We start from the raw sequence: 11946 nt of genomic DNA on the forward strand, positions 1-11946 counted from the left end.
TGGTAGTGCAATTACATAAAACAAAGTCATCACATAAAACGTAGTAGAACTTGGTAGTGTAATACATAAAACAAAGTCATCACATAAAACGTAGTACAACTTGGTAGTGTAATACATAAAACAAAGTCATCACATAAAACGTAGTAGAACTTGGTAGTGTAATACATAAAACAAAGTCATCACATAAAACGTAGTAGAACTTGGTAGTGTAATACATAAAACAAAGTCATCACATAAAACGTAGTAGAACTTGGTAGTGTAATACATAAAACAAAGTCATCACATAAAACGTAGTAGAACTTGGTAGTGTAATACATAAAACAAAGTCATCACATAAAACGTAGTAGAACTTGGTAGTGTAATGCATAAAACAAAGTCATCACATAAAACGTAGTAGAACTTGGTAGTGTAATGCATAAAACAAAGTCATCACATAAAACGTAGTACAACTTGGTAGTGTAATACATAAAACAAAGTTATCACATAAAACGTAGTACAACTTGGTAGTGTAATACATAAAACAATATCATCACATAAAACGTAGTACAACTTGGTAGTGTAATTACATAAAACAAAGTCATCACATAAAACGTAGTACAACTTGGTAGTGTAATACATAAAACAATATCATCACATAAAACGTAGTACAACTTGGTAGTGTAATACATAAAACAAAGTTATCACATAAAACACAGCACAACTTGGTAGTGTAATACATAAAACAAAGTCATCACATAAAACGTAGTAGAACTTGGTAGTGTAATACATAAAACAAAGTTATCACATAAAACGTAGTAGAACTTGGTAGTGTAATACATAAAACAAAGTCATCACATAAAACGTAGTAGAACTTGGTAGTGTAATACATAAAACAAAGTTATCACATAAAACGTAGTAGAACTTGGTAGTGTAATACATAAAACAAAGTTATCACATAAAACACAGCACAACTTAGAAGTGTAATACATAAAACAAAGTTATCACATAAAACACAGCACAACTTGGTAGTGTAATACATAAAACAAAGTTATCACATAAAACGTAGTACAACTTGGTAGTGTAATACATAAAACAAAGTTATCACATAAAACGTAGTACAACTTGATAGTGTAATACATAAAACAATATCATCACATAAAACGTAGTACAACTTGATAGTGTAATACATAAAACAATATCATCACATAAAACGTAGTACAACTTGATAGTGTAATACATAAAACAATATCATCACATAAAACGTAGTACAACTTGGTAGTGTAATACATAAAACAAAGTTATCACGTATGTAATGTTCTGGCTCAACAAACTCATTTCTAAAATGATAGTGGCTTTTATTCATGCTGAAGGAAGGAAGGAAATATTTTATTTAACGACGCACTCAAGACAATTTGTTTACGGTTATATGGCGTTGGGCATATGGTTAAGGATCACACAGATATTAAGGGAGGAAACCCGCTGTCGCCACTTCATGGGCTACTCTTTTCGAACAAGGGATCTTTTATATGCACTCTCCCATAGACAGGATAGCACATACCACGGCCTTTGATATACCAGTCGTGGTGCACTGGCCGGATCGAGAAATAGCCCAATGGGCCCACTGACTAGGATCGATCCCAAACCGACCGCGCATCAAGCGAGCGCTCTACCACTGGGCTACGTCTTGCCCCTTATTCATATTGAGAACATAAGACTTGTCATATGCTTGGCCATGCCTTATCCCCAAGGTACACTTCCAGATTCCATTATATTAGCACTTCCAGTAATAGAAACTACACGATAATAGTTTCTATATCGCTATTGGTATTAATGCTAAATATATTACAGCGTAAAACATAGCAAGCATATAGAGAATAACTAGTTAACGACGTCGGATATCTGCTTTATCATGTGAAAGTAAGAATGGGAATTTCTCATTCGGCCTGAAGAGGATAAAGCAGGTATCCGACATCGTTAACTAGTTATTATTGTTATCCTTCAGAACATAAACATTAAGAGGAAAAGCTATTATTTCTTCTGTTATTTCAACCTAGAGGTCAAATGAGCGATTTTGTAACGTAGCTATTAATGTGTGTGACGTCACATGTGGCCAGTAGTTTACTTTGTGAATTAGTTCATGTTTGCTTTGTGTTTCTTTTATTAAATGGAAATATGTTCCCTTAACCAGTGTACTCATACAATGGTTGCAATAAAGGTTGTATTGTACTGTACTGTACTGTACTGTACTGTACTGTACTGTACTGTACTGTACTGTACTGTACTGTACTGTATTTTATTGTATTGTACTGTAGTAGCGGGAGATGTCTTTGCTTTATATGTTATCATATATTCTGCCAATAGACGTTGTGGTTGCAGGATAACATTTTATAATACAGTGCAAAAGATAGCACAACTTCGTAACGTAACACATAAAACACAGTTATCACGTAACATATAGCACAACTTGGTAATGTAACACATAAAACACAGTTATCACGTAATGGCCCTGTCACACTGTAGCGTATCGTACTAGCGTATGAAAAATATCACTCATACGCTGGTATACGCTGACATACGCTACTCATACGCTACGCATAGGTTAAATACGGTAAGTATACGCACAATTCTGCATTTTCAGGGGTTTCTTGTGCGTATGAAAATTATTTTATGAACTTTCATACGCAACTCATACGCTTCTCTCATACGCTATAGTGTGACAGGGCCATAACACATAACACATTAACTTAGTAATGTAACACATAAAGCACAGTTATCACGTTACACATAACAACTTAGTAATGCAACACATAAAACACAGTTATCACGTAACACATAACACAACTTAGTAATGTAACACATAAAACACAGTGATCACGTAACACATAACACAACTTAGTAACACATAAAACACAGTTATCAAGTAACACACAACACAACTTAGTAATGTAACACATAAAACACAGTTATCAAGTAACACACAACACAACATGACTCGACCCCCCCCCCCCCCCCCCCCCCTATAAACTTCGCTCGCCACAGTCTAGACCCATACCTGCTACAATCCCCGCACACGCGCCTGAAAACCGATACCTTAAACAGTAATCAGTTATTTAATTAAACAGTAATCAGTTATTTAATTAAACAGTAATCAGTTATTTAATTGTTCTCCATTTAATGTTTAATACATTTGATTTAAAAGAAAAGTATGTACAACTGGTATAGATATATGCATTGATGAACAGGCTGTTGTATGGTGTAGTGACGGCAATTCCGACGCGAGGACAAAATGGTTTTACGTATAGCTTTTGGCAAAATAAAAATGTATCTATATATGTGAGGGCCGAGGATTACTAAGGCCCTTACAATATTATTTAGTCCCGAGGATTGGAATTGCCTTATCTACACCCCATAACAGTGATCAATTCGTTTTCTTGCTCATTTAATCATAGTAACAAAACATCAATTTAGAAAGCTACGGTTTGTTTATTCTTCATTCATAAACATTTCACCTGCACACTCATTTAATCATACGCAGCAAAATGTAGTTCACATTATGCAACATAAAAATGTAACAATTTAACCAAAAATATAAAGTTAAAGATATTAAAGTATTTTTAAAACAATGTTCCAACGTGAAATGGCAAATTTGGGTCATAAGTAATTCAACAGAATTCTGAAAAGCATGAGTTATGATGTCAATCGTCGTAAAACATGAGTTATGATGTCAATCATGGTAAAAAAATGAGAGAGAGAGAGAGAGAGAGAGAGAGAGAGAGAGAGAGAGAGAGAGAGAGAGAGAGAGAGAGAGAGAGAGAGAGAGAGAGAGAGAGAGAGAGAGAGAGAGAGAGGGGGGGATTCATCACAAGTGTTTTTAATATGGAAAATATCAATCGAGTCTATGTCGAGACAAAATACCGATTAACTAGACGAGGTTGATATTTTACGTATTACAAAAACACGAGTATCGAATTCTATTTATCAAATAACACTTCTAAAATTACATTTTAATTCGACTTTTAGTAACTCTCAGTAATATAGTGGCCTCCATCGGTAATATGACGTCATCACGATTAGCACAAATTAGTTTAAGGTCATGCATTTCAACAAAATTTTATAAAAACTTTACGTTGAAGTATGCATATACCTTTAAATTTGCATACCATTATTAACCGGGTTAATACACTAAAATATCACATGGGTTTATGACATAGATATCATGGGTAAGTTATAGGATAAATAAATAAATAAATAAATAAATTTATATACATATATATATATATATATATATATATATATATATATATATATATATATATATATATATATATATATATATATATATATATATGTATGTATGTATGTATTGATGTATGAATATCTATATATTGTATGTGTGTCGAGGTTGACTGTTACATACATAGATATTAACGCACTGGCGCAGGGGATAATTAACTCCTTTCTGGCCTCACAAATTGTCCCGTGCCGTTGCTGGCACTCGAACCTGTGGCACCGAATCGCCCGCAGATTGGTGGACTAACCACGATGCGCTCTGAGCTATCGAATCATCCATAAAAAGGTTGTTCTTTAACTCAACCACATGCATGGGGCCCACAATCTACGCTGTCGATCCCGCTTACGTGCACGAAACAGTGGGCATACCTGGCACTGGCTAGTATGTATTGATGTATGAATATCTATATATTGTATGTATGTCGAGGTTGACTCTTACATACATAGATATTAACGCACTGGCGCAGGGGACAATTAAATCCTTTCTGGCCTCACAAATTGTCTCGTGCCGTTGCTGGGTCTCGACCTGTGTCACCGAATCGCCCACAAATTGCAAGACTAACCACGATGCGCTCTGAGCTATTGAGGCATCCATAAAAAAGGATGCTCTTTAACTCAACCACATGCACGGGGCCTACAATTTACGCGGTTGATCCCGCTTACGTGCAGGAAACAGTGGGCAGACCTGGCACTGGCTAATGTGTATTGATGTATGAATATCTATATATTGTATGTATGTCGAGGCTGACTGTTACTTACTGTATGTGTGTGTGTGTGTGTGTGTGTGTGTGTGTGTGTGTGTGTGTGTCTGTGTGTGTGTGTATATGTATGTATGTATATATATATATATATATATATATATATACGTGTGCGTGCGTGCGTGCGTCTCTGTGTGTGTCTTTCATTGCTCACCTTCTTCAGATATCCCGTACACGAAATCGGCGATGTCCCGACCCTTGAGACAATTCCCGCCCTGTTTGAGACACCTGTTGAGAGCCATTACGTACAGGTTAACGGCGTCAGCCACCAGAGCGACATGTAGTCCATACTGTGCGAAAAAAACCAAGTAGGAATCAGCTAGCGGCGCGGATCCATGTGTCTGTGAAGGGGGGGGGGGGGGAGGGAAATGGAAAAATGATAAGAGGTGTTTAACAGGAATTTTTTTTGACATCGGCGAAATAAATAGGGACTTGCACCCTTCAACGCACCGCAAACACCCCCAACCCCCTCTAACGCAGATCCGCGCCTGTCAATTGATAGACCTCGCCATAAAAACAAACTGAAGGGAGTGATTAATTGTTCTCCTAACTGAAATTATTATGTTTTATTTAACAACGCACTCATCAGATTTTATTTACGGTTATATGGCGTCGGATATATGGTTAAGGACCACACAGATACTAAGCGAGGAAACCAGCTGTCGCCACGTCATGGGCTACTCTTTTCGATTAGCAGCGAGGGATCTTTTATATGCACCATCCCATAGACAGGATAGCACATACCACGGCCAGTGGGGCACTGGATGGAGCGAGAAATAGTCCAATGGGCGGACCGACGGGGATCGACCCCGAACCGACCTCGCATCAAGCGAGCGCTTTACCACTGGGAAGGAAGGAAATGCTTTACCACTGGGCTACACCCTGCCCCAAAATTATTACGAGCCTATTAAACTGACATGCGCCAGACCCTAGTTTCAACCGTAAAAGTAGACACTAAGTTTGGTTAATCTACACATTTCAGGAGCGAGATTTAGCTCAGTCGGTTGGGTGCTTGCTTAAGGTGCTTGTGTTGCAGGATCGAATCACCTCTGGATCCATTTAACTGATTTGTTTGTTTTTTCTCGTTCCAAACAATGCACCACACCTAGTCAAAGACTGTGGTATGCGCTTTTATGTCTGAGATGGACTGCTAGTGTTGTGTTAAAGGTGTAGCACCTCATAGTGTGTGAAGGTGTGAGATGGACTGCTAGTGTTGTGTTAAAGGTGTGTGTGAAGGTGTGAGATGGACTGCTAGTGTTGTGTTAAAGGTGTAGTACCCCATAGTGTGTGAAGGTGTGAGATGGTTGTGTTACTGTGTAGCACTAGTGTGTGAAGGTGTGAGAAGCTGTGTTGTGTTAAAGCAGCACCCCATAGTGTGTGAAGGTGTGAGATGGACTGCTAGTGTTGTGTTAAAGGTGTGAGATGGACTGTAGTACCCCATAGTGTGTGAAGGTGTGAGATGGACTGCTAGTGTTGTGTTAAAGGTGTAGTACCCCATAGTGTGTGAAGGTGTGAGATGGACTGCTAGTGTTGTGTTAAAGGTGTAGTACCCCATAGTGTGTGAAGGTGTGAGATGGACTGCTAGTGTTGTGTTAAAGCTGTAGTACCTCATAGTGTGTGAAGGTGTGAGATGGACTGCTAGTGTTGTGTTAAAGGTGTAGCACCTCATAGTGTGTGAAGGTGTGAGATGGACTGCTAGTGTTGTGTTAAAGGTGTAGCACCCCATAGTGTGTGAAGGTGTGAGATGGACTGCTAGTGTTGTGTTAAAGCTGTAGCACCCCATAGTGTGTGAAGGTGTGAGATGGACTGCTAGTGTTGTGTTAAAGGTGTAGCACCTCATAGTGTGTGAAGGTGTGAGATGGACTGCTAGTGTTGTGTTAAAGCTGTAGTACCCCATAGTGTGTGAAGGTGTGAGATGGACTGCTAGTGTTGTGTTAAAGCTGTAGTACCCCATAGTGTGTGAAGGTGTGAGATGGACTGCTAGTGTTGTGTTAAAGGTGTAGTACCCCATAGTGTGTGAAGGTGTGAGATGGACTGCTAGTGTTGTGTTAAAGCTGTAGTACCTCATAGTGTGTGAAGGTGTGAGATGGACTGCTAGTGTTGTGTTAAAGGTGTAGCACCTCATAGTGTGTGAAGGTGTGAGATGGACTGCTAGTGTTGTGTTAAAGGTGTAGTACCTCATAGTGTGTGAAGGTGTGAGATGGACTGCTAGTGTTGTGTTAAAGCTGTAGCACCTCATAGTGTGTGAAGGTGTGAGATGGACTGTTGTGTTAAAGGTGTAGCACCTCATAGTGTGTGAAGGTGTGAGATGGACTGCTAGTGTTGTGTTAAAGGTGTAGCACCTCATAGTGTGTGAAGGTGTGAGATGGACTGCTAGTGTTGTGTTAAAGGTGTAGTACCCCATAGTGTGTGAAGGTGTGAGATGGACTGCTAGTGTTGTGTTAAAGCTGTAGTACCCCATAGTGTGTGAAGGTGTGAGATGGACTGCTAGTGTTGTGTTAAAGGTGTAGCACCTCATAGTGTGTGAAGGTGTGAGATGGACTGCTAGTGTTGTGTTAAAGCTGTAGTACCTCATAGTGTGTGAAGGTGTGAGATGGACTGCTAGTGTTGTGTTAAAGGTGTAGTACCTCATAGTGTGTGAAGGTGTGAGATGGACTGCTAGTGTTGTGTTAAAGGTGTAGTACCTCATAGTGTGTGAAGGTGTGAGATGGACTGCTAGTGTTGTTTAAGGTGTAGTACCCCATAGTGTGTGAAGGTGTGAGATGGACTGCTAGTGTGAGATGGACTGCTAGTGTTGTGTTAAAGGTGTAGCACCCCATAGTGTGTGAAGGTGTGAGATGGACTGCTAGTGTTGTGTTAAAGGTGTAGCACCCCATAGTGTGTGAAGGTGTGAGATGGACTGCTAGTGTTGTGTTAAAGGTGTAGCACCCCATAGTGTGTGAAGGTGTGAGATGGACTGTTGTGTTAAAGGTGTAGCACCCCATAGTGTGTGAAGGTGTGAGATGGACTGTTGTGTTAAAGGTGTAGTACCCCATAGGTGTGAAGGTGTGAGATGGACCCATAGTGTGTGAAGGTGTGAGATGGACTGTTGTGTTAAAGGTGTAGTACCCCATAGTGTGTGAAGGTGTGAGATGGACTGCTAGTGTTGTGTTAAAGGTGTAGCACCCCATAGTGTGTGAAGGTGTGAGATGGACTGTTGTGTTAAAGGTGTAGGTGTGAGATGGACTGCTACCCCATAGTGTGTGAAGGTGTGAGATGGACTGCTAGTGTTGTGTTAAAGGTGTAGTACCCCATAGTGTGTGAAGGTGTGAGATGGACTGCTAGTGTTGTGTTAAAGGTGTAGCACCTCATAGTGTGTGAAGGTGTGAGATGGACTGCTAGTGTTGTGTTAAAGGTGTAGCACCTCATAGTGTGTGAAGGTGTGAGATGGACTGCTAGTGTTGTGTTAAAGGTGTAGCACCTCATAGTGTGTGAAGGTGTGAGATGGACTGCTAGTGTTGTGTTAAAGGTGTAGCACCTCATAGTGTGTGAAGGTGTGAGATGGACTGCTAGTGTTGTGTTAAAGGTGTAGCACCTCATAGTGTGTGAAGGTGTGAGATGGACTGCTAGTGTTGTGTTAAAGGTGTAGCACCTCATAGTGTGTGAAGGTGTGAGATGGACTGCTAGTGTTGTGTTAAAGGTGTAGCACCTCATAGTGTGTGAAGGTGTGAGATGGACTGCTAGTGTTGTGTTAAAGCTGTAGCACCTCATAGTGTGTGAAGGTGTGAGATGGACTGCTAGTGTTGTGTTAATGCTGTAGCACCTCATAGTGTGTGAAGGTGTGAGATGGACTGCTAGTGTTGTGTTAAAGCTGTAGCACCTCATAGTGTGAAGGTGTGAATGGTGTGAGATACCCCATAGACTGCTAGTGTTGTGTTAAAGCTGTAGCACCTCATAGTGTGTGAAGGTGTGAGATGGACTGCTAGTGTTGTGTTAAAGCTGTAGCACCTCATAGTGTGTGAAGGTGTGAGATGGACTGCTAGTGTTGTGTTAAAGCTGTAGTACCCCATAGTGTGTGAAGGTGTGAGATGGACTGCTAGTGTTAAAGGTGTTACCCCATAGTGTGTGAAGGTGTGAGATGGACTGCTATAGTGTGTGTAGCAAGGTGTGAGATGGACTGCTAGTGTTGTTGTTCAAGGTGTAGTACCCCATAGTGTGTGAAGGTGTGAGATGGACTGCTAGTGTTATGTTAAAGGTGTAGCACCCCATAGTGTGTGAAGGTGTGAGATGGACTGTTGTGTTAAAGGTGTAGCACCCCATAGTGTGTGAAGGTGTGAGATGGACTGCTAGTGTTATGTTAAAGGTGTAGCACCCCATAGTGTGTGAAGGTGTGAGATGGACTGTTGTGTTAAAGGTGTAGTACCCCATAGTGTGTGAAGGTGTGAGATGGACTGCTAGTGTTGTGTTAAAGGTGTAGTACCCATAGTGTGTGAAGGTGTGAGATGGACTGTTGTGTTAAAGGTGTAGTACCCCATAGTGTGTGAAGGTGTGAGATGGACTGCTAGTGTTGTGTTAAAGGTGTAGCACCCCATAGTGTGTGAAGGTGTGAGATGGACTGCTAGTGTTGTGTTAAAGGTGTAGCACCCCATAGTGTGTGAAGGTGTGAGATGGACTGTTGTGTTAAAGGTGTAGCACCCCATAGTGTGTGAAGGTGTGAGATGGACTGTTGTGTTAAAGGTGTAGTACCCCATAGTGTGTGAAGGTGTGAGATGGACTGCTAGTGTTGTGTTAAAGGTGTAGCACCCCATAGTGTGTGAAGGTGTGAGATGGACTGCTAGTGTTGTGTTAAAGGTGTAGCACCTCATAGTGTGTGAAGGTGTGAGATGGACTGCTAGTGTTGTGTTAAAGGTGTAGTACCCCATAGTGTGTGAAGGTGTGAGATGGACTGCTAGTGTTGTGTTAAAGGTGTAGCACCTCAGGTGTAGTACCCCATAGTGTGTGAAGGTGTGAGATGGACTGCTAGTGTTGTGTTAAAGGTGTAGTACCCCATAGTGTGTGAAGGTGTGAGATGGACTGCTAGTGTTGTGTTAAAGGTGTAGCACCTCATAGTGTGTGAAGGTGTGAGATGGACTGCTAGTGTTGTGTTAAAGCTGTAGCACCTCATAGTGTGTGAAGGTGTGAGATGGACTGCTAGTGTTGTGTTAAAGTTGTGTTAAAGTAGCACCTCATAGTGTGTGAAGGTGTGAGATGGAGATGTTGACTGCTAGTGTGTGAAGGTGTGTTAAAGGTGTAGCACCTCATAGTGTGTGAAGGTGTGAGATGGACTGCTAGTGTTGTGTTAAAGGTGTAGCACCCCATATAGTGTGTGAAGGTGTGAGATGGACTGCTAGTGTTGTGTTAAAGGTGTAGTACCCCATAGTGTGTGAAGGTGTGAGATGGACTGCTAGTGTTGTGTTAAAGGTGTAGCACCTCATAGTGTGTGAAGGTGTGAGATGGACTGTAGTGTTGTGTTAAAGCTGTAGTGTTGTGTTACCCCATAGTGTGTGAAGGTGTGAGATGGACTGCTAGTGTTGTGTTAAAGGTGTAGTACCCCATAGTGTGTGAAGGTGTGAGATGGACTGCTAGTGTTGTGTTAAAGGTGTAGTACCCCATAGTGTGTGAAGGTGTGAGATGGACTGCTAGTGTTGTGTTAAAGCTGTAGTACCCCATAGTGTGTGAAGGTGTGAGATGGACTGCTAGTGTTGTGTTAAAGGTGTAGCACCCCATAGTGTGTGAAGGTGTGAGATGGACTGCTAGTGTTGTGTTAAAGGTGTAGCACCCCATAGTGTGTGAAGGTGTGAGATGGACTGCTAGTGTTGTGTTAAAGGTGTAGTACCCCATAGTGTGTGAAGGTGTGAGATGGACTGCTAGTGTTGTGTTAAAGGTGTAGTACCCCATAGTGTGTGAAGGTGTGAGATGGACTGCTAGTGTTGTGTAGCAAAGGTGTAGGTGTGACCTGCATAGTGTGTGAACCTCATAGTGTGTGAAGGTGTGAGATGGACTGCTAGTGTTGTGTTAAAGGTGTAGTAGCACCCCCTCATAGTGTGTGAAGGTGTGAGATGGACTGCTAGTGTTGTGTTAAAGGTGTAGTACCCCATAGTGTGTGAAGGTGTGAGATGGACTGCTAGTGTTGTGTTAAAGGTGTAGCACCTCATAGTGTGTGAAGGTGTGAGATGGACTGCTAGTGTTGTGTTAAAGGTGTAGCACCTCATAGTGTGTGAAGGTGTGAGATGGACTGCTAGTGTTGTGTTAAAGGTGTAGCACCTCATAGTGTGTGAAGGTGTGAGATGGACTGCTAGTGTTGTGTTAAAGGTGTAGAACCTGGATAGTGTGTGAAGGTGTGAGATGGACTGCTAGTGTTGTGTTAAAGGTGTAGCACCTCATAGTGTGTGAAGGTGTGAGATGGACTGCTAGTGTTGTGTTAAAGGTGTAGTACCCCATAGTGTGTGAAGGTGTGAGATGGACTGCTAGTGTTGTGTTAAAGGTGTAGCACCCCATAGTGTGTGAAGGTGTGAGATGGACTGCTAGTGTTGTGTTAAAGGTGTAGCACCCCATAGTGTGTGAAGGTGTGAGATGGACTGCTAGTGTTGTGTTAAAGGTGTAGCACCCCATAGTGTGTGAAGGTGTGAGATGGACTGCTAGTGTTGTGTTAAAGATGGACTGTAGCACCCCATAGTGTGTGAAGGTGTGAGATGGACTGCTAGTGTTGTGTTAAAGGTGTAGCACCCCATAGTGTGTGAAGGTGTGAGATGGACTGCTAGTGTTGTGTTAAAGGTGTAGCACCTCATAGTGTGTGAAGGTGTGAGATGGACTGTTGTGTTAAAGGTGTAGTACCCCATAGTGTGTGAAGGTGTGAGATGGACTGCTAGTGTTGTGTTAAAGGTGTAGCACCTCATAGTGT

At 41.3% G+C, this 11946-nt stretch overlaps 1 protein-coding gene across 1 annotated transcript in view; it reads right to left on the bottom strand.

Moving 5' to 3' along the window:
- Positions 1-5269, bottom strand: part of LOC121385055 (atrial natriuretic peptide receptor 2-like) — a 54879-nt gene extending 49610 nt beyond the window's left edge. Inside the window, exon 1 of the mRNA XM_041515591.1 lies at positions 5182-5269. Coding sequence (XP_041371525.1) covers positions 5182-5269 — 88 coding nt within the window. The remainder of the gene's footprint in view (positions 1-5181) is intronic.
- Between the last annotated feature and the right edge of the window lie 6677 nt (positions 5270-11946).

This window comes from Gigantopelta aegis, chromosome 11, assembly GCF_016097555.1.
Source record: "Gigantopelta aegis isolate Gae_Host chromosome 11, Gae_host_genome, whole genome shotgun sequence".
Taxonomy (NCBI): domain Eukaryota; kingdom Metazoa; phylum Mollusca; class Gastropoda; order Neomphalida; family Peltospiridae; genus Gigantopelta; species Gigantopelta aegis.